The 24007-nt window shown below is 35.3% G+C and overlaps 2 protein-coding genes across 2 annotated transcripts in view; both read right to left on the reverse strand.

Moving 5' to 3' along the window:
- Positions 1 to 508: 508 nt before the first annotated feature.
- The window catches only part of coro2aa (coronin 2Aa), a 65345-nt gene continuing 41846 nt past the window's right edge, over positions 509 to 24007 (reverse strand). The window contains exons 4-12 of the mRNA XM_022666789.2: positions 21855 to 22004; positions 14851 to 15030; positions 13208 to 13324; positions 11746 to 11850; positions 11507 to 11603; positions 10126 to 10238; positions 6766 to 6856; positions 6327 to 6592; positions 509 to 5066 (exon numbers count right to left, since the gene is read on the reverse strand). Of these exons, the coding sequence (XP_022522510.1) occupies positions 4935 to 5066; positions 6327 to 6592; positions 6766 to 6856; positions 10126 to 10238; positions 11507 to 11603; positions 11746 to 11850; positions 13208 to 13324; positions 14851 to 15030; positions 21855 to 22004 (1251 nt within the window). The 3' untranslated portion in view covers positions 509 to 4934. The remainder of the gene's footprint in view (positions 5067 to 6326; positions 6593 to 6765; positions 6857 to 10125; positions 10239 to 11506; positions 11604 to 11745; positions 11851 to 13207; positions 13325 to 14850; positions 15031 to 21854; positions 22005 to 24007) is intronic.
- Positions 16629 to 20276, reverse strand: LOC107197431 (uncharacterized). Its single transcript, XM_049481335.1, has 4 exons — positions 17894 to 20276; positions 17672 to 17755; positions 17364 to 17567; positions 16629 to 17234 (listed from the first exon to the last, which is right to left on the reverse strand). Exons 1-4 carry the CDS (start codon positions 19064 to 19066, stop codon positions 17025 to 17027), a joined length of 1671 nt encoding a protein of 556 aa, XP_049337292.1. The 5' UTR covers positions 19067 to 20276; the 3' UTR covers positions 16629 to 17024.

Below are 24007 nucleotides of genomic sequence, written 5' to 3' on the forward strand. Positions count from 1 at the left end.
TGCTGTGCTACAGATGTTAGTGTTGCACCAGGTTCACAATAGATTTCACAAGGTTTCACAAGCGGTCGACAATCTCTCACCAAGAGGTACACTACCTAAAATTAGCCTCTTGGTCACAACTGTATTCCAGGTGTTGCAGTAATCCGAGGAGCGTATTTTTGTGAATTAGTGCACTATTCAGATCTAAATTTGAGCATTATAAAATATTTACAGTAATTAGTGATAATCATAGAATATTTGAATGACAAAGGAAATTTATATTGTGCGTACATTGTATATATTTTACCCAACTGTACTCAAACAATAACTGGACAGAAACTCAATAATAGCAAACAATAACATGAATACCTCGAAGATTAAGGATGATTTCTGGTTGGTTGTTAATAATTATCATATTAATAATAATAATAATAATGGTAACAACCATTATTTAGTATAACCCCAGCATACCCACAGTGCACCAGCATCAGATCAGTGCATGATTAAAGACTCTAATCCCTCAGTCCGGTCAGAGTTAACAGTGATTCTCTCAGATAACACAAACTTTAATATTATTTTGTTCTTTTTTTATCCAGTGTCTTTAAAAAAAAACTAACAGAATATAAATAAAATGGTAATAAAGCGATTGGGACGGGGAGTGTGATACCCGTACACAGAGATGGCTTTTTCACCAGCAGCAGTTCATTCAGCCACAGTCAGCGTTCCAGTGTTTAACAGCTTTCCAGTCTCTCGGACACAACATTTACCATCATTCCCACCATTCTGCTCATCATTCATCCCTCTATCATTCATCCCTCCATCATCATACAGCAGTTCACATCCCTACACAGCTCCCGTACACCCAGGTGTTCCTCCACAGCTAGAGTTTCGAAAAAATTCATCACAAAACACCTATTTAAAAATCTATTTAGAATTATTATGTTAATAATTTATAATCATTTTTATTACGTGAGTTTTTGTAATCAATAATATTGGCAGTTTAAGCAGAAGGTTTAATAATATTAGCTTTATAGTTTTATAGCTGCTAGTTAGCAAGGTCAACATTATAGCCTGTTAACAAAGCAGAACGTTTATTAACCAGATTTATCCAGAACTTTTGAGTCGCTCGCTGGTTAAAAGAGCATTTTTTAAAACTTTTGTCGAATAGCCCACCTCTGTTTACCACCAGAATTCCCAGATACAGTGCGTTTAGCCAATGCTCCCAACTTCATGCAAAGAAATTACTACTTTTACACCATTAACAAACTCAAAGTAGCTCCACACTTCATTGGTAGAGCCCTGATATTTAAAACAAAGCACTGAGAACTTTAATAAATGCACAGATAGATTATTAATAGTAAAATAGAAATGAGAAATACTAAGGGGGAATAGAAGAGGGCTAACCTTATTTGACTAAAGTTCCTACTTATTATCATGTTACTACAATCCAAGTCCATATTTACACTGTTTTACACAGATTCTCCTTTACGCTAGCACTGTAGCTAACAGTATAATATTATCATACTATAATTATATACTATAATCAACAAATTTGTTTAGAAATAGTTGGGAATTAATAACAGTTTGGCAGTTTTAGCTGCTAAGATATGTACTTACATTTTACTTCATACAATTTATATACTAAATGTAATATATTTAGTAGTTTTAGCTAGTGTCTAATCAAGTATTTAATAATTTAGTGTCCAATTTTAGTGATAAACAGCTCATGGTAACTTGACTAGCATTAACAGTTTCAGAGTTGTTAGCTAGCATTATGTTAGCTAGCGATACGTTGGCTAGCATTGCAGCTGATGTTTAAATATTTTCATACTTGCATTTATACTCACATTATTCATTTACTCTTTAAATTTAACTAGTCAGAAATTTTGTTCAGATTTATTTGGGGGAAAATGAGATTAACAGTTTAAGCAGTTCAATAACTTTATCAGTTTTAGTGTTGTTAGCTCGCTAGCTAGCTAAATCACCCTCACAGCACGCATTGCTAGCGCGCTACTGTAGTTAGCATCACTATGAGATTTACCGCACACTGTTAAACAAGATCAGATGTAAATCTAAATCAAAATATCTGATTTAGAGTATAAATTATTAGCTTTAACTCTATTATTTACTAACAATGATGTTTTGCTCTGAGATTGTCAGGAATAAATATAAAATTGGCAGTTTAAGCAGAACTAATAATAACTTCAGTTGTTTTAAGGTTTTTAGCTAACTAATTAGCCAAGTTAGCATCATGGCTTACATTGTTAGCTACTGTGCTAACTGAAATACTTACATTTTACCTACAGAGAAACCTTGTTCACAGCAGAGATCAGACGAGATCTAGTTGTTTTAGTGTCTAGCTGATGTTTTTTAGGGATAAATCTCTGATTAAACAAGTTGCTAAAGCTAATAAACTTCTTGCCTAAACTGTGAGGTGTCCAAGTTAGCAACAGGGTTTTTAAATCAAGCTATAACCATAAAGTCTATTTTTTATTTTGAACAAAAGCTGAGGTTTAGTCTTTTGGTCCCGAATAAAATGATTAAGCTACACAAAGTCTCTTTAAAGTCGCTTGGCTGGTTGGCTTGGATGTAATATTACAGTTTATAGTATTGAACTGCAGTGTAAGTTACTGTTGTAATGAGACTAACATGGTAGCTTGAAGTATAGCATGAAGTTCACAAAGCAGGTAAAAATGGGCCAAATCTGATGTTTTATTGTCATGTATGTGTGGCTGTGTAAACAAAAAAAATAAATGCACTGAATATGACGTTTTAAATTCTGATTGGGGCTACTTCAATATGTGGTTTTGTAATCCAATAAGAATGGTCAGATAAGAATTTGTGACTTTTACTTTTACGAGTAAAGAGGAAAATGGACTGTAGTAGTGAGTAAGGGCTTCAGTGGTAGAAAAACAAGATAACAGCCTGATAAAAACATGCTGTTTTTAGCAAACTAGAGCAATTTCTTAGGAGTAAGCTCAGCTGCAGCCTGAATTCACTTTTTCTATTCTGGATTAAAGTGAAACTTAACGTGAAGCGTTGCTCTGTAGTGCATGCGTGCCAATTGAAAACCGTTCAGACAGATGTCAAATATGGGTCACATTAAAAAGATTGTGTGAACAGCCTAAAATAAATATCAGATTTGTTCTGAAAATCAGATGTGGGCCACTTTTATCTGTTGTGTGAGAATAGCCTATGAGCCATTGTACCTGAAAATGTATTTTTTAAATCCTGAAAGAACCTGAAAACAGAAATTTACAGCGTTAGCTTAAGGCACATTTTCAGTCAATCCTTTTTGCTGTACTTTAAAATACGTACTGGAGACCCCACTGTACCACATCAACCAAATTAGGAATTTTGTCAATAATTATTTTACCCATTTCTAACCATATTAAATGTTAATAACTCGAAGTTTGATATTCTATACAGTACTGTACTTTATAACGTAACTGATTGTAATCTGGTTATATATGGAATGGTATGACTGGAAAAATATTTTCTAACAGTAATTTATGCCATGCTACAGTGGTTAGCAGTGTAGGCTAGCTTGGCTAGTTAGCAGGGAGGTAACAATACTTAGAGCAACAATAGCTCACAGTATCGCATTGCAGTGTTTCGCTTTATTGTGGCTAGCATTTTAGCTTGTTAAAGTGTGACTTTAGTATCTAAAACATTTTCTTGTAAAATTCAAAGCACTGTAAATTTAACGTATTATCTTAAGGCACACATATTCAACCTCTTCCCTTTTACTGTATTGCAAAATGTACTGTATAATATCAACATAATTATTATTTCTTAGTGACAATAAATACTAATAACACACTCTAAATGTTGTAGGTATTGTGATATACAATATACAGCTCTGGAAAAAATGAAGAGAGCACTTCAGTTTCTGAATCAGTTTCTCTGATTTTGCTATTTATAGGTTTATGTTTGAGTAAAATGAACATTGTTGTTTTAATCTATAAATTGCAGACAACATTTCTCCTAAATTCCAAATAAACATATTCTCATTTAGAGCATTTATTTACAGAAAATGAGAAATGTCTGAAATAGTTTTTGCAGTTTTCAGACTTTAAATAATGCAAAGAAAACAAGTTCATATTCATAAAGTTTTAAGAGTTCAGAAATAATCAATATTTGGTGGAATAACCCTGTTTGGTTTTTAATCACAGTTTTTTTTCTTGCATCCTGGCATCATGTTCTCCTCCACCAGTCTTACACACTGCTTTTGGATAACTTTATGCTGCTTTACTCCTGGTGTAAAAATTCAAGCAGTTCAGTTTGGTGGTTTGATGGTTTGTGATCATCCATCTTCCTCTTGATTATATTCCAGAGGTTTTACATTTGGTAAAAAGAAAGAAACTCATCATTTTTAAGTGCTCTCTTATTTTTTTACAGAGCTGTAGATCAATTAAGTCAAATCTCACAACGGTAGCTGTGGAAGAACACATGAAGTGGGCGGAGTCTGAATATATCAATTAATATGGTAAGACATAAACATTCAGTGTATTATATGATCATTCTAAAATGTCCCTTTTCCCCAGTGATTACTAAACAAGCTCACACACACTCAGTCATACACACACTCGTACATATATAAATGTACACACACTCACACTCATCATTTTCTAAGACAGGCACATATTTTTTTCCTCGTAAAATAAAAAGTACATTTCAAAAAAAAGGAATCAGGCAAAAAAGGAGTTGCATAGCTCTGAGCAATAAAAACAAAACTACAGAACCGAAGCAGTGAGAGAACCGAGCCGGGTTCTGCTCCAGAACCGCAGAGAACTCTCCCGGTGAGGAACGCTTTGGGTTAAAGAGGGTTCAGCCGGTGATGCACACACCGCCCACTCAGGTAGGCATGGTCCAGTGGGCCGGTGTGTGTGTGTGTGTGTGGGACGGCTCGGTGGTGTGTATCGGTGTGTATTAGTGTGTGTGTGTGTGTGTCCTCAGCGAGAGCTCTGAGAGTTCCTGACGTTTTTGATCTCGAGCTCCAGCTGCTTTATCCGAACGTCTCGCTGGTTCAGGATTTCCCGCAGCCTCCGGATTTCATCCTGCTGCTTATAAAACACCTGCCGCAGCTGGAACACACAAACACACATTATTATTATTATTATTATTAATAATAAATATAATCATAATCACTGAAGCTACAAGGCTAATGTAGCTAACAAGTAATGAAAACCTCTATAGAAGTTTCAGAATTACCTCCTGTATAATACCATCTATATCCTAGCCAGAATAAAGTACAGCTTCCAAACATGGTGGAGGTAGTTTCATCATATATAACTCACAGTGAGAGCTACGCCATGTTTATGCTGAAAGTTTACCACATTAATGTTAGTTTGTGCTAAAGGCAACACACAAACAAGCTAGTTTATGCTTAACGATGATAAAATAATAAACCTCACTCTTTGAAAGTACTTAAAGCTCCCTCATCTGCTGACTCACCACGAACAGTTGGTACAGATCCCTCCCTCAGACGAAGTCTGCTGGCTAATCATGCTGTGCCCTGTCTGAGGTTCTCAACTGATCTAGTGGGCGGGGCTCTGGTAGGGATTGATGGTCGAAGGGTGGAGCCAGGGTGGTCCTATGCAGGTGTTCTTATTGTGACATCACAATAAGGGAGGAGCATCCAAACGGCTCATGGAAGCAAATGATTCCTGACACCAAACTATTTCAGCTGATTCACAGAAAAATGACTCATGGATTTTTTTTGGTGCTATGTGTTTTCATAAGGGCAGAGACCCAAGTGAAAACACATAAGCACATAAAAAGTTTTGCATAATATGTCCTCTTTAACAGTGAGAGCTAACCAGACTAAGGTTCAGGCTTTAAAACATGGTGGCGGTAGTCGATCTTAATCCTTATTCTTTCTCAGCATTTATTTGGACACAGATATTTTGATGTGTTTTGGTGAGAAAGCTGGTCTGCTTAAACAGTATAGAATTGTATTGAATGAATAGCGTTTTTACAATTTAATCAGACTATTTAGTGTCTGGGGGGAGTTGTAGTGTTTGAAGTGTTTGCAGTAGCAGGGTTCATACAAGTTTTAGCCAATAAATTTCAATTATTTTTTCACAAATTTTTCATGACTTTTCCTTGACGTCAAGGCAGATTTTCATGACCATACAATTTTTAAAACATCAGTGCAGACACGGACAATAAAACCAAAAATCAACTTAAACTATAATTAAAATTGATTTTAGTCGGTTCAAAATTGATCAGATAAAATGAATCTTACACTTATCCAGGTCTGGAAATTACTATTTTCAAATTCCATGACTTTTCCAGGTTTTTCACGACTGTATGAATCCTGAGTAGTGATTTATAGCTTGTACCTCGTTCTCGGTTTTGGGTGGAGAGCAGTGTGTGGGTTCGTTCTGCCCGTTGGTGATGGTGTTGGGGGTCCGGTCGTGTGATTGGGGGTTGGTGGGGTTCTCCTTGCTGTCCTTCTCGTCCGCTGACTGCTGCTGGATCAGGGCGAGCAGTCCTGGGCGGGGCACGGACCTCCGACCGTCCAACGACAGGCTGGACATCTTCACTGACCCCACCTCAGCGTACGCCTCCACCTTACTGCCCGGCTTCAGAGACATCAGAACCGGACCTGCGGAGAGATCCAGCCAGAGACAGCCATTACAGCAAAATCAGTACACAGTACTACTGTGGAGAGTCTGGTAGGTTCATGATATGAAATCAATAATGGATTCAATTAGTTTAATATGCACCCATTGCATAAATTTGTATATAAAATATAAATAAAAACATCCAGAATTGAACCTTTGTCCATCCCACTCAGCCACTCTGCTGCAGTCATGGCGGGCTCCTTCCCTGCGGTCATCGGGTAAATATCCTCCTGATAGCATTCAGACTGTAGAATAAAAACACATAAAACATACAGGTATCAGATATACAGAAAATAATTCAGTAGACTGAAAAATTCAGAACAGATCAAAAAGTTTAACAGTAAATTCCATATAGTTCATAGAAGATAATAATAATTTAAAGTAGACACTGAATAACTCGTAGATACTAGTAGATACTGAATCATTCATAGAGGATTATAGAAAATAAATAATGTATTGCAGATACTGAACAATAAATAATAAATAATGAATAAATCATAGTAGACACTTAATTCATAATGGATAATAGATAATGAATAATGCATAGTAGAAACGGAATAATTCATAGTGGATAAGGAATAATCTACAGTAGGCACTTAATTCATAATGGATAATAGATAATGAATAATGCATAGTAGAAACGGAATAATTCATAGTGGATAAGGAATAATCTACAGTAGGCACTTAATTCATAATGGATAATAGATAATGAATAATGCATAGCAGAAACTGAATAATTCATAGTGGATAAGGAATAATCTACAGTAAACACTTAGTTCATAATGGATAATAGATAATGAATAATGCATAGTAGAAACTGAATAATTCATAGTGGATAAGGAATAATCTACAGTAGGCACTTAATTCATAATGGATAATAGATAATGAATAATGCATAGTAGAAACTGAATAATTCATAGTGGATAAGGAATAATCTACAGTAGGCACTTAGTTCATAATGGATAAAAGATAATGAATAATGCATAGTAGAAACTGAATAATTCATAGTGGATAAGGAATAATCTACAGTAGGCACTTAATTCATAATGGATAATAGATAATGAATAATGCATAGTAGAAACTGAATAATTCATAGTGGATCAGGAATAATCTACAGTAGGCACTTAATTCATAATGGATAATAGATAATGAATAATGCATAGCAGAAACTGAATAGTTCATAGTGGATAAGGAATAATCTACAGTAGGCACTTAATTCATAATGGATAATAGATAATGAATAATGCATAGTAGAAACTGAATAATTCATAGTGGATCAGGAATAATCTACAGTAGGCACTTAATTCATAATGGATAATAGATAATGAATAATGCATAGCAGAAACTGAATAGTTCATAGTGGATAAGGAATAATCTACAGTAGACACTTAGTTCATAATGGATAAAAGATAATGAATAATACATAGCAGAAACTGAATAATTCATAGTGGATAAGGAATAATCTACAGTAGGCACTTAATTCACAATGGATAAAAGATAATGAATAATGCATAGCAGAAACTGAATAATTCATAGTGGATAAGGAATAATCTACAGTAGGCACTTAATTCATAATGGATAATAGATAATGAATAATGCATAGTAGAAACTGAATAATTCATAGTGGATAAGGAATAATCTACAGTAGGCACTTAATTCATAATGGATAATAGATAATGAATAATGCATAGTAGAAACTGAATAATTCATAGTGGATAAGGAATAATCTACAGTAGACACTTAGTTCATAATGGATAATAGATAATGAATAATGCATAGTAGAAACTGAATAATTCATAGTGGATAAGGAATAATCTACAGTAGGCACTTAATTCACAATGGATAATAGATAATGAATAATACATAGCAGAAACTGAATAATTCATAGTGGATAAGGAATAATCTACAGTAGGCACTTAATTCACAATGGATAATAGATAATGAATAAATCATAGCAGAAACTGAATAATTCATAGTGGATAAGGAATAATCTACAGTAGGCACTTAGTTCATAATGGATAATAGATAATGAATAATGCATAGCAAAAACTGAATAGTTCATAGTGGATAAGGAATAATCTACAGTAGGCACTTAATTCATAATGGATAATAGATAATGAATAATGCATAGTAGAAACTGAATAATTCATAGTGGATAAGGAATAATCTACAGTAGGCACTTAATTCATAATGGATAATAGATAATGAATAATGCATAGCAAAAACTGAATAGTTCATAGTGGATAAGGAATAATCTACAGTAGGCACTTAATTCATAATGGATAATAGATAATGAATAATACATAGCAGAAACTGAATAATTCATAGTGGATAAGGAATAATCTACAGTAGGCACTTAATTCATAATGGATAATAGATAATGAATAATACATAGCAGAAACTGAATAATTCATAGTGGATAAGGAATAATCTACAGTAGACACTTAGTTCATAATGGATAAAAGATAATGAATAATACATAGCAGAAACTGAATAATTCATAGTGGATAAGGAATAATCTACAGTAGACACTTAGTTCATAATGGATAAAAGATAATGAATAATACATAGCAGAAACTGAATAATTCATAGTGGATAAGGAATAATCTACAGTAGGCACTTAATTCACAATGGATAATAGATAATGAATAATGCATAGCAGAAACTGAATAATTCATAGTGGATAAGGAATAATCTACAGTAGGCACTTAATTCATAATGGATAATAGATAATGAATAATGCATAGTAGAAACTGAATAATTCATAGTGGATAAGGAATAATCTACAGTAGGCACTTTATTCATAATGGATAATAGATAATGAATAATGCATAGCAAAAACTGAATAGTTCATAGTGGATAAGGAATAATCTACAGTAGGCACTTAATTCATAATGGATAATAGATAATGAATAATACATAGCAGAAACTGAATAATTCATAGTGGATAAGGAATAATCTACAGTAGGCACTTAATTCATAATGGATAATAGATAATGAATAATGCATAGCAAAAACTGAATAGTTCATAGTGGATAAGGAATAATCTACAGTAGGCACTTAATTCATAATGGATAATAGATAATGAATAATACATAGCAGAAACTGAATAATTCATAGTGGATAAGGAATAATCTACAGTAGGCACTTAATTCATAATGGATAATAGATAATGAATAATGCATAGTAGAAACTGAATAATTCATAGTGGATAAGGAATAATCTACAGTAGGCACTTAATTCATAATGGATAATAGATAATGAATAATGCATAGCAGAATCGGAATAATTCATAGTGGATAAAAGATAAACTTTTCATGGTAGAAACTACATAATTCATAGTGGATAGTGAATAAATCATAGTAGACACTTAATTAATAGTAAATAATAAATAATTAATAACTTATAGTAGTTTCTAAATAATGCGTAGTGGATAACCAATAATCCACAGTAGATACTTAATTCATAATGGTGTGTGTGTGTGTGTGTGTGTGTGAGATTGAGGATATCTGACCCGGCGGGGGACGATCATAGCGAGAGGCTCGATGAGGCTTTTGATTGTCACCAGCCTGTAAAACCTGAACACCTCACACGAGCACACGTCCAAACCTCGCTTCGGCATCACACCTGAGAGACAACAAACAAACACAAACACATAAACAAATAAACAAATAAATAAACAAACAAACAAATAAATAAATAAACAAACAAACACACTTACTCTCAAGTTTAAAACTGTTATTAAACTGTATATCTTGTAATTTTCACGTGATAAATAAAACCCAGTCTTGAGTTATGAGATTAAATGAACTGTATATCTCAGGTCTGACACTGGAAATACCAGTTTACTATGTGTAGAGCAGTGTATAGTACTGTATAAATATTTTAACAGCGTGTAAAACCCTTAAATAAAACCAACACTGTTGTAACACTTGTGCGTTCATTACATGACTGTGTATAATACATACAGGATATATTATTATTAAGTAAATAATTTAAAGTTCCTGCCTTATCAAGACCAACCACAATATATTAGTTTTTACAAAATAATATTTTACTTAACTAATTATAATTTTTATTTACTGAAGTTTGAGTGCATTTTAATAATTAGTGTTTGATGAATCAGACAGACGAGAGTGATGGAGAGCAGGAGAGGCTGATGGGATGTTTGTTAATCAAATGATGCTGCAGGTGATTTGAATGGCTGAGCCAGACCGCAGTGTACAGCTAACACAGGTACCTTATTATCATGTTATAAAGATTCTGTGTGTGTGTGTGTGTGTGTGTGTACACATATTTTTTTCATATTTGTTTAGAAAACAGATCTTTTGCAAAGATCTGTAGGTGAGCACTCAACCATGCAGCTTGATTCAGGGCATGTCGGTGTGTCTTTGCTATCATAATGACGAGAAAAGTAGACCTTAATTAATGATGGGTGTGGTTAATTTTGGGCGTAGCGTGAAATACTAAACCAATCAGAGTCTCTCTGTTGCTCATCATTCCCTTTAAGAGTGGATCAGGTGAGCTCTGACTTTGGTGGATTGCTATTTTAACGGTGCAGCTACCTGGACGTGTTCAACAAACTCTTCTCAGCAGAGGAAACGGGAACAGCAATGTTATTTTATTTACTATTCTGTTTATTGTTGGTGTAAAAGTTGGGTTTGTGCTGCTGTGTGTTCATGTGTGTGTAATAAGTGGGGGTGTACGCTCGGCTCGGCACAACGCCTGTGTTACCGAGATAGCGATGAACGGCTGACTGTTGGCGTCTGTCTAGGTTGTATTCAGTCAGTGGAGCTCCTGTGTTTTCCGTATTTTTCATCTATTTTAAACAGATGGTGTGAAAATAGACTGTTGGTGGGGTGTAAGATAGCAGTGAGCATCACAAGACATCTTACCCATTCCTTTCTGTGGGAGTAGAGATCTGTACTCGGTCAGGTAGTGCACATATGGCTTCTCAGAGCTGATCTCATAGTACCTGATATTACCATCACCCTGCAGAACACACACACACACACACACACACACACAAACACACACACACACACACACAGACACAGATAGAAAAGTTAATGTACAGTACACACCCAGCATCACTGTAAAGTTAGCGGGTTTATCTGTTTGCAGTTCTGCTGACCTTGCCGGCAATGTACAGCATGTGAGTGTCCGGGTCGTAGAAGGGGAACAAAACACCAGATGATCCATCCAGATCTTCCTGATACGAAGGTTCAGACAGGTCCTCCTACACACACACACACACACACACACACTTATTTACTTACTGTATACTACTGTAAATCTATACAGTGATTCTGCATTACCTGTAGTTTAAACACCAAAACCTTGTCGAAAACCTTTTTAGTCTACAGCAGAACAAACCAGAGCTGCTAGGCTAACATGTTACCTGTAATTAATGGGGACCTGTCAAGAGGTGCTTAGTATAAAGGAGGTAATGAGGGAGGTAATTAGTATAATAGGAGTATAATAATGGGAAATGGGCTTTTGATCATAAATGTAAAAAAAATTTAAATATTTAATTGTGACTACTTTGTAATTTATATTTATACATTTTAATTTTATTGTATTATTATTATTATTATTATTATATATTTTTTTAGTTAACTTTTTATTTTTTTTATTTTGGTTTGTTTTAGCGGGTTTTATTTATTTTTAGTTTCTTACTTTTTCTTTTATTATAGTTATTGCTTGTTTATATTTTACTATTTTATGTGTTTAGTTTTTTATTTATTCATCTGTAGTTGAATTTGTATTAGTTCTATTACCTTTTTTACCTATGATTTTATGATTCCTACTCTTAAATTGTTATTTTTACCTTATTTGTTTTATATCTTAAGATATATTTAATTTATATCTTAATATGTTTTTTATTATTATACTATTTTTTTTATTCTTATACCTTATTATAATGCTGTTTTTTATGCTTTTTTTTATTACTTATTTTATTCTATCTACTTTTTTGTTTGTAAATGAGGGCCACCCTCAATGTACTCCAGGTTAAAATAAAGGTTGATTGATTGATTGGTTTCCAAAATGAAGAAATTCTCAATATAAAAAAGGTAGATAATTGTTTTTTCCTCTGTTTTTGTGTTGTTCCAATATGCAAAATGAAATAAACATGTGCATAAAAAAGTGTAATTGCAATAATTTTCTAAGAGAACTGTTTTTTTTTATATTAGATGCAGACGCAAGTAATCATACATTTTCCGAAGAAATTAGTTGAGATTTAGTCGAGCTGAGTTGCAGATTTCTCCTGGACGCCCCAAAGTGGATAAGTCAGTCAATTTAATGATTTTATTTATTTTATTTTGACATTTGTCATAGATTATTTTACACTTTCTATTACAATTACAATTATGATAAGGAACATTACTGAAACATTAAAGATTTTTATGTAATGACTGAACAGAAATCCTCAGTATTTAGTGGTGTAATGTCAGGCAGACAATTTACAAAAATCCTGACCTGTTAGGGGTTTACTGTTCTGAAAACTCTGGTCCAGGGGTCTGAGTGTTCTACAGGTCAGACACTAGAGGGCGCTGCAGGATTGGTTGAGCAGAGTGTGGAAGCAGTACACTCACCTGATCCCAGAGTGCAATCTGCCTGTGGTTCCAGCGGGACGTCCCGGTGGAGAGCAGCATCTTCAGGTTCCCCAAATACAGAACCTTACTGGCCCTGTGATTCTTACAGCTCGTCTCCTGTAAAACAACAAAAACACAGAGTGTCAATTACTTTGTTACCTTACTTCAGTAGAAATGTAGGTTATCTCTACTTTACTGTAATAATAATTTCTACATTTTACCACAATTATCTGAACTTTCTCCTCCTTACATTTTAATAAAATCAGTCTCGACTCCTGTTTCATTTCAGCTGGTTTTCATTCCGGCTTCTCATCGTTCAATAAAACCCCTATCCAGATAAATCTCTCCATCCAGATAGAGTGAATCTGATTGTGATTGGATGTAGAGAAGTATAAACACACAAACTGTGACACACATCCCGCCTTTAATATATTTACATTCTACCAAAATATATTCATTTACAAATCAGCATATATGCAGCTGAAACACTAGAGAACAGCCGAGTGCAAAATCCCAAATTATATTATTAACATTAACATTTTAATATTTTAACATATTCATTATGGATTTTAGTAAAATGTGTTTTTACCACTTAAATAGTGGTGGATGTGTTTTATTTTGAAGGTAATCTGATGGAAGCGTAGCATGTACATTACTATAATCCTGTTAAGCAGAACTAAATACAGCACGACATCCTCAGATAAACATATATGTGTCTTTCTAATGTCTTACTAATCACAGTTTAAACTAAATATACACACATTCATTCTTTTAAAACCATTATAGTATGCTGATTAAACTCTGTGCACAATGTTCGATGTGAAATGCACAGAAAAAAATAGCATTTATTTACTTATTTACACTCAGAACATTAAACATGCACAAATGTTTAAATTCATAAGATGCATAAGTGCACTCAGAAGCTAAACTTACAACTGTGTGTGTGTGTGTGTGTGTGCTGTACTCCGAGGGAGGTGTGAGTTTTAGAGGTGTGGTGCTGAGAGTTAAAGTGGGGCAGTGTTACACAGGGTTTAAAGGGCCCATGTATGATATTTCTCATGATTTTTGTAATTCATAACTCATTTCTACTAAAGAAGAGCTTCTCAAACTTCATAGATCATGTAGACCAAACTGAAACTTCTGACAAAGCACATACAATTCATTTCAAAGGAGCACATGTAGCTAGCGCACATATGCTTATTTATACACAGTAATCTAGACATATAATCCACATTAGAGGTCGGCAATATAGCTCTAAAATAATATCACAATACTTCATGGTATATTTGTGATAATGATATTCTTCTGCTAAACAACAAAACACGAACAAGCTAGAACTATGCATGCGATAGAAGCACAAAACTCATTATTTGAAAGTTCTTACATTTCCCTCATCTGCAGACATCGCCAGAGACAGTAGATACAGATCCCTCCCTAAGACAAAGTCTGCTGTCTAATCCTGCTGTATACAACACTTTTTTGCTAAACAAATAATTGTGCATGTTTTTCTTCATATTTTGGATGAGTTTAGTATTAATCTACAATGCAGAATATAAAAAATAAAAATCACTGAATTTAAGGTGTGTCCAGACTTTTCACTGGTACTGTATATCCAGTCCTATAATTAAAAACTCATCACACACCTGCAGCAGTGTTCCTGTTCGGGGGTCGATGATGCGGATCTTCTTGTCTTTGCAGGACGTGGCGAGACGGCTGCCATCAGAGTTGAAGGACATGGACAGAACCACGTCCGGGTGAATGCTGATGGTCCGGACAGGGTTCTTCACTACAGAGTCCGGAGAGCTCAGGTTCCAGATCATCACCTACAAACAACACACATACATGCATAAATATTCTCTGTAAAACAAATATATAAGAGAGCCTTTAAAAATGACGAGTTTCTTTGATTTTACCAAATTAAAAACCTCTGGAATATAATCAAGAGGAAGATGGATGATCACAAACCATCAAACCACCAAACTGAACTGCTTGAATTTTTACACCAGGAGTAAAGCAGCATAAAGTTATCCAAAAGCAGTGTGTAAGACTGGTGGAGGAGAACATGATGCCAAGATGCATGAAAACAAAAACTGTGATAAAAAACAACCAGGGTTATTCCACCAAATATTGATTTCTGAACTCTTAAAACTTTATGAATATAAGTTATAAGTAAAGTGAAGTAAAGCTAAACTAAATAAACAAAACTGTCATAAAAAAGACATTCTTTTAAAGAGTGATGGATGTTAATCTACACAGATTTCTCTTCTGAAAACTGTTTATTTGGGTGTGTAAAGCACTTCTGTTTATTTACAGTAAGCTTAGATTCACGAACAGCATTAGCGGCTAACTGCTAGCAGTTAGTGGCTAATATCACCCTACAGTGCTACACTGAGGAACCCTGAGTGTTCTGGTAAGCCAGGGTGATATCAGCTAGCGGTTCTTCCTACGTAGCTTGTTTTAACAAGGTGAATGTGCAGACTACAGTCCGATATACTCACCTCTGAATGCTAAAAGAGCTAGCGCTGTGGTTAGCGGCTAATGTCGTTGCCAGAAAAAGTTGTCACCACAATAATTGGCATTCATGTGGTGCTTGCTTATAAGAGGCATGGAGCTGTTTTTTCTCTGTAAAGCTGCTTTGTCATGTTGTAAATCGCTATATATAGAATAAAATTTAATTGAATTGAATAATGTTAATGCTGCTCCAGCAGTGCTGGACTCCATTCTCCGGGGTTAGCAGCAGGTTAAAGGCCGATAGTACTCACTTCGGAAGGGCCAAAAAAATAGCTAGTGGGTGATTCTCACGAAAAACAGATTTAAAAGGGTTCACACTTGAAAAATTTCAAAAGGCATTTGAACATAAAATTTCTTTTTGTTATGCAAGATTAGGGTCTGAACTTCTTAGAAATACTTTTTTTTTTAATTTTATAATTTTTTTCTGTATATTTTGCACCATTTTAGTCAGTCAGAGCACACAAATTCTCAGTACCGCAACATGATAACACAGAACAGATATGGTTTAAAAGTTACACATTTGTTACTTTTTAAATAGATATTATTAACAGTTGGGCTCATATGTGTATATAACCCAGAAAATATTATATTTATAAGTTTCCCTTTTTTTTTTATTTTATGATTTGTCTCATTACCGCAACAGATTTCATGATTCATGTACTGTCTTTTCAGGATATTTAACTGAAAAATTACATGTATAATTACTTATTTAGTACAGATGACCTATGAAGAAATACAATTTATCCAAATACCATTATAAACTAGAATTTGTTTTATAACAGTAAAATAATTAGTAAATAAATATGTGTTGCGGTAAAGAGAATGGTGTTTCGGTAAAGAGAGTCAATGTTTCGGTAAAGAGAGTCATTACAAGGATTCCTACTTAATTAACAATAACACTTTACACAACAAACACAGAGTGTGAATGCTGTGAATAAATAACAAATTCTAATGATGTACTTCTTGAGTTTTGTATGGAGTAGTAATATTGAACAAAATGTGGCATTTTCTGTTGAAAATTATTCTCAGTAAGACTCAAGCTGTGAAAATATCCTATTTTGAACTGTGTATTTTAATAAAACAAATTTCAACATACCTCATTAGACATAAATTCCTTAAAACGTTAAACATCACTGTATAACTAAATTGAAATGGAATGTTTAAATACAAAATAAGTAATTCAACATCTCATAAAACAACTATTTTATTAAGAATTAATTTCATGACAGATATAAATATCAATGTGCAACTAAATTAAAATTAAACAAGCAATTCAATATACATCCAATTTGTAATACAATACGCCTCAGGTGCGCTGTTTGTGTTTAGCCCAAATATCAGGCAAAACACAGAAATGCCTAGCAGAGGAGGTGACCGGCAGAGGCTCAGGAATTTGGTCTCTGATGTCCTGGCGGTAATACCAGACCTTTTCCCCAGAAAACCTTATGGATGGAACATAGAAGCGGTTTTCCCCGGCACAGTTCATGGTGTCCACCTCATATTGGTCATCTGCAATCTGTATTTTAGAAAAAGAATTTTAAGAGTGCGCCATCGACTTGCCTCTCCAGCACTCTTTTGAAACTGGGTCTATACAAGCCTGACACTGTAGTTTCCATTGAAAGTAGTGACTTGAAATAAATGTTACCTGTGTAACTACACCGGGGAACAGATTATTGTCATATTCCACGAGGACCCACTGGCCAACCTCTATGGTGGCCTCTGGTGGCGTTGTGAAACCCTCTTCTTCCTCAGCAAACGCATGGCGGGATGGATAGAAGCACTGACAATTTTTCTCACAGAAACACGACACTTCCCTCGTGTGGACTACCCCAGGGGTGGTGGACATCAGCTGTTGCATAGATTAACAAAAACAGTTTGAATGTACTAACTTACAGCATGTGTGGGTAATGTGACTTGTTATGTGAGCAAATTAATGTATTAATTTTGACCTACTTGGTGGATTTTCATTGTCCCTGGGATTGCCTTAAGGTGTGGAGGAACCAATTCACCCCTCTCCTTAATTTTGTCCTCCGACACCTGTCAAAGTCATAGTGAACTTCAATATCAGTTTTTTAAGTCACAGGCGTTTTACAGAAGATAGAAATTGTGTTCAACCAAACATCCATGTACAATCTAACCTAAAACATAGTTACACAAACACACACTCACACACACCTGGAATAGAATCACAGAGGAGTTCAGGGTGAGCTGCTGAAACAGAATATCTGCATCTGGGATGCTTTGGCCATATGCAACTATTCGGTCTGCCAGATTTTTTAAGGCTGCCCCCACGCCGTCTGGAGCTCCTTTGCCATGAGACGCCTCTGTGAAGTTCCATGTGACATATGTAAATCCATGGAGGAATGGTATAGTGGAAGCCAAGTAGAACGATGTTTTATTTCTGTATTGGGATGTTGGGCCATCAGAAATGAAATGTATGTTGCATACATTGGGGTATTTTTGACGGATGTACCTCAAGACAGGTTCCAGGTGGGCCCATGTTGCTGTTGCATCATGTTGGAGGCAAGGAGACACTGATGCAAAGGCTTCCACCATTCCCTTACTGTACAACACACCAGTGTGGAGGGTCACCTGCTGGTTCCCACCTCCAAAATGGGTATCCTTCACTTCACGTGCATACTTGCAGCTCCAATTTTCGCTGTAATCGACATGTACAATCACATCATCGTCATGGATACTATCCTTCATTGTCTTGAGAGCGGAAAACTGGTGCCTGATGTTGAAGATATGCACTGCAAAGTTAGGGAGATGTTCCATGGTAAGAGCTACTAACTTCTCAATGGAGGTACTACGATTTTCACATGCTGTGTTCTTTACTTCTTTCTCCTTGGTTGAAGCTTTCCCGGTCCTCTCCACCGTGACCGACCTGGTCACCCACTCCTGCCAGGTGATGATGATGCCCTTGTTTTCCTCATCAAGTGCTGTTGGAATCACTCTGTCTTTGCATACCTCACAACGATTGTACATACAGTCAATGTTGTTGGTGTTGCACACAACTGACTGTATGACATCACCTGCGCAAGATGATTCTATCACTCCAAGCTGATGTAACTTTTTTATTTTGAAACTGAAATTTTCATGCAGCTTGCATGCACATGTATCCCTGTCAGCAACTTTTGGCCTAACAATCCAAAACGGTCTAAGCTTGAAGAAATGCGCCTTAGACACATTTTGATTCGGGTTTTCACCACAAAACCTCTTGTGAAGGTTAGCCATTGTGTCACACAAGTGCCTTTTCCTATGAATCACTCCTCTCCGCCGGATCTCCCCAGATTTGCCGTTGACCACACTGGATACATCATCCCGATGAAGGAAAGAATGTACCATCTTCAACAGGCATCTCCTCTTGCTGTTGAGTGAAATGCCACTTTTCTGCTGCCTGACTTTTTTGTTTTTGGAGGTTGTAGCTATCTGCTTGGTCACAGTCACCCTTTGAGCTTTAAGTCTCCTAAATTTCTTGTTGAGATTCTGCAGTTCTTTTCTGTTTTTTTTACATTTTTCTTCTGCCTGTCTTAGTTTGGCCCTCAATCTGTTGACAACGTTTAATTTCTTTCTGATTGCGCTTCTCTTTGGGATTGATGACTGCAGTGTTGGTGTTGACAAATTTTCTTGTGTTGACACGTGGTCCTCAGGTGTTGACACATTTACTTCTGCTATTGCTGAAGAATCACTTAATTCATTCACTGAAGAATCTGGAGTGAGGTTGAGAACACGTTGGGTTTGTTTTTTGTTCTTGTAGCTTTTCGCTGAATATTGTCTCCACTGTAGTTTTTTTTTATCATGCTGCCTTTTCGTAAGATCCTTGACAGTCTTTATTTTACCACTCTCCTTACGTTTCTGATACCTGAAAGAAGAACCCAATATATGTGTTACTGAACATAGGCATTACACTGAAGTGAAAGTAATGTGCACAAGCATTGTTATTTATTTTTGGAGTTCATTGTGTGTCATTATCTGCCTCAGCCTCATGTACACGCCTGTTTTTCTGCCTGTCTGTCTTTCACAGTCTGTCTCCACCTGTGTGTGTGTGTTTGTGTGTGTGTGTCCCTATTATCTCCCTGTCACCGAACCTCTCTCTCTCTTTCAATCTGTACTCCTCAAGTAGCTCAGGATTGCTGTAGATTTTCTCTCTGAACTTAGCCAGCCTAGCCTTTGCGGATGCTTTTTTTTTCAGAACAGATTCTTGTCTGGAAGGAAGTAACATTGCATATTACAGTTGATTAAAAAAAATTAAATGGTAGAAATATTACATTAATATTTACAAATAGAGCTTATATGGATAGAGATATCATTGCATTCATACATTGAACCACACATTTTATAATGCCATGTATATTATTTCAAAATGACAAGCTGTAAAATAGTAATAAAACAATACATGATGCAATTTCATATACTAAACAGATTTATGTAGCAGGGCAGTGCTCAATTATAAAAGACCACCGTGACACCCATACAACTTCTGAATAAGATATAAAAACAAACTGTTCATAAAAGTTGTTTAATGAAATGTGTGTATATATATATATATATATTTATATATATATATATATATGTGTGTGTGTGTATATATATATAATATATACATTTCATGAAACATCTTTTATTATATATATATTTTTTTTCATGAAACAACTTTTATATATAACTTCCGAATAAGATATAAAAAATATATATATATATTATATATATATATATATATATATATATATAAATAATATATAAATTTCATGAAAACTTTTGTTATAAACTGTTAATAAAGGTTGTTTCATGAAATTTATATATATATATATATATATATATATATTATTATTTTTTTTATATCTTATTCGGAAGTTATATGGGTGTCACTGCCCTGCTACATAAATCTGTTTAGTATCTGAAATTGCATCATGTATTGTTTTATATATTGTTTATTATAAGTAAATAAAGGCTTTTTTATGAAACAATATATATATATAAAAGTTCATGTCACTTAAAACATTAATTTCTCTTTACCGCAACAGTGAATCTCTCTACCGCAACAGGCCTTAAATTGTTGCGGTGTATGAGAAGGCTGTTGCGGAGTATGAGGGACCTTAACCTTCTTTGATCTCTGTGGGGCCACCATGATGCCTGGCTAAACTTTTGCTAGCTTTTTGTATTTAGACTTTAAAAACCTTAAAAATTCCCAAAACACAATAAAATTTTTATTTTTTTAAACATTAAAAACTAGCTGTTTCGGTAATGAGAAACAAAAAGTTGTGTATGCTCGCTGACAACCAAGTTTTTAACATTTATCTGGAGAGGTATAAAATTAGGTGCTTACCTGGTAGCCATCTTGGGTGTCGTAGTAAAAGGTGTCCCCCCTCTCAAAATGGCTGTTTTTTTTCTGTTCCTTGTGGGCTTAAATGGTGCTTGAAAATTGTTGAGGAGGCTGAGAACATTGGTTCTGACCAAAGTTATTTTTCTAAATATTTTCTTTTCTTTTACCAATGAATTCCAAGTAATACATTTTTATTGACTGTAACAATTTACTTTATGAGATACATTTAAGTTTTTTATTATTTATTTATTTTAAATATAAAAATTGTGTAATTGAAGAGCCGAAATTCAGCAATGGACGCGTTGCGGTACTGAGAATTTCACACTAAATTATAAAAAATACATAATTTAAAATATCACAATGTCTTCTTTTAATCACTTCCAATATAGCCTTTGATGAGATGTTTATAAACCAGTGTTTCCCAAATTGATAGCATTTACCTGTTCATCACACTCCTTAATGCCACCTCATTAGTCTGATTTCGTGAGAATCACCCTAGTGCTGAGCACGGTTAGTGTTCATTGCACGGCTAATGCTAATGCTGCTCCAGCACTGCTAGCGGCTAATGCTAATGCTGCTCCAGTCTTGAGTCTCTATGCTGGAGAACTTCACTGAAACTCCTGTATAACTCTGTACTTCAGTGGAGTGTCTTTACTGCTCCTTAATACCTGACTGATAGAATTCATACATAAGGAGCACCGGATTATAAGGAGCTCTGAGGATTTTGGGGAAAATGAAAGGATTTTAAGTGCGCTTTAAAGTGCGAAAAATACGGTAGTGTGTGTATATAAGGTAAATGTGTGTATATACCTGGTAGTCGTATCCGGTGCTGAACAGGATGTTGCTGGCCGTGGGGTGCCACTCTATAAGCCCCACCCTCCGAGAGTGACCCTGCAGCTCCTTCCATGGAAGAGTGATGTTCTTTAACACACCCTGCTGAGGGATATCCCAGACTTTCACCTGTTACACACACACACACACACACATGTATGTATAGGGGATGTATGTATAGGGATGTATAGGGATGTAAGGATATACACTAAACCACTAAAACAGTGTATATGTGTTTGTGTGTGTGTGTATTTGATTCAATAAACAGAACCATTTCCAGTTTCCCCCAAATATAGGAAATATTGCACGATATATCGATACTAGGAAAGTATTTCAATACTTCATCATTAAAAATGGTACAATACCTCATTTATTTAGTACTGGCGCTTTAAAAATTAGCGTGTTTTGAATTAAAGCAGCATTTCCATATGGTGCCAGCATATAAGAAGTGCTGCGAGTCAGAAGAGAAAGTCAGGAATTTACTGGTAGATAAACATAATAAACAGCTTTGATCAGTTTTACACTTTTGCACTTTGTGTGTGTCAACTTATTCTGGTGACAACATTAGCCGCTAACCACAGCGCTAGCTCTTTTAGCATTCAGAGGTGAGTATATCAGACCGCAGTCTGCACGTTCACCGTTTTAAAACAAGCTACGTGGGATGAACCGCTAGCTCATATCACCCTGGCTTACTGGAACACTCAGGGTTCCTCAGTGTAGCACTGTCGGTTGGTATTAGCTGCTAACTGCTAGCGGTTAGCCGCTAATGCTGTTCGGGAATCTAAGCTTACTGTGAATAAACGGAAGCAGTTTTCAGAGGAGAAATCTGTGCAGATTAACATCCACGACTCATTTGACTTAAATTTGACTTGAATTGATACAATACCCCATTTATTTAGTACTGGCGCTTTAAAAAAGCAGCATTTCCAGGGGGTGCCAGCATATAAGAAGGGCTGCAAGTTAGAAGAGAAAGTCAGGAATGGATGTTAGCTAATAACAGCATGTCATCCCACCGTCCATTTTCCTTTCGGCTTGGTGCATGTGTATTTTACATATGGACAAATGTGGATTAATGTCTTAAAGCTCACCTTCCGTCGTTTTTTCTTTCATTTTAAAATGTCTAGTTGTGGTCTCTAGTATGAATGAATGACATGTGAGCCGTTTTTGTAAAAAAAAAAGTGCTCAGGTGTCTCTGTATAGCTCTTTTTTAATGGACTGTTTTAGGGGTGTGTCCAAAATGACCGGATTCCAGCTTTGCTCATGAATATTCATACATGCAAACAGCATGCAAATATCTCTCCTCTGATTGGCTAGGAGCACTGCGACGCCCCTCCACCGCTCTGCCGCTCACTGCCTCCCACCTCCTAACTGATGAGCGGTGATGTTGCGTCGCTTCAGCTCCGCCTCTGGGAGTTTCTCGAGCCAAGGTGGGCTGGTCTGTGAGTTTCTGCCTACGTAGGCAGAAAGATCATTCAAAATTCACCCGTTTTTCGGAGGGGGGGAGGGGGGATTTCTTTGCTTAGCTCCTGCAGACAATGGGGGCTGCAAAACAGTTTAATGTGCAGGTGTACACATTCAACTCGGAGAGACCTACTGTATTCCACAAAAAACAAGAAAAATCGGATTTTCGCGGAAGGTGAGCTTTAATGTAAATCTGGAATGATCTAAATACAAAGTTAACTATTAAGCTATCCTTTTGTTTTTTGTTTAATTAATAATTAAGTTCGAGTCTTCAAGTAAAGTCAAATTACGTTCCTCTGGAACCATAGTGTAACAGGGAAAGACAATAAAATAGACAAACAAAGTGCAAAAGTGTTACGATGCGTTGCAACATAAAACTATAACACTACAATAAATACAACAGATGAGACATTTATTGCATTAATTTCTGATGTTTTAGATTTTTGCCGTGGTAATATTTCAGTATCATTATTGAGATATTTTTCAAAACGGACATGCACTACACACTCCATTCCTGCACTACTGCTACACTCGCACTGCATTACTCACTTTAACTCAACATAAAACTGTGAACTTTAAGAACTTTGCGCAATCATATGTACCATATTTGCACTACTATATATATATACGGGTTCTGATCATACTTATACTGTCATTCCATCTTAATCATC

Source organism: Astyanax mexicanus, chromosome 7, assembly GCF_023375975.1.
Source record: "Astyanax mexicanus isolate ESR-SI-001 chromosome 7, AstMex3_surface, whole genome shotgun sequence".
Taxonomy (NCBI): domain Eukaryota; kingdom Metazoa; phylum Chordata; class Actinopteri; order Characiformes; family Acestrorhamphidae; genus Astyanax; species Astyanax mexicanus.

Excerpts from the sequence above, each read along its gene's own strand:
- LOC107197431 (XM_049481335.1), bottom strand. The coding sequence starts at position 19,066 with ATGGTACATTCTTTCCTTCATCGGGATGATGTATCCAGTGTGGTCAAC. Across the intron at positions 17,568-17,671 it reads GGACAATGAAAATCCACCAA|CTGATGTCCACCACCCCTGG; the intron begins GTAGGTCAAAAT and ends TCTATGCAACAG. Across the intron at positions 17,235-17,363 it reads TCCCCGGTGTAGTTACACAG|ATTGCAGATGACCAATATGA; the intron begins GTAACATTTATT and ends TCTAAAATACAG.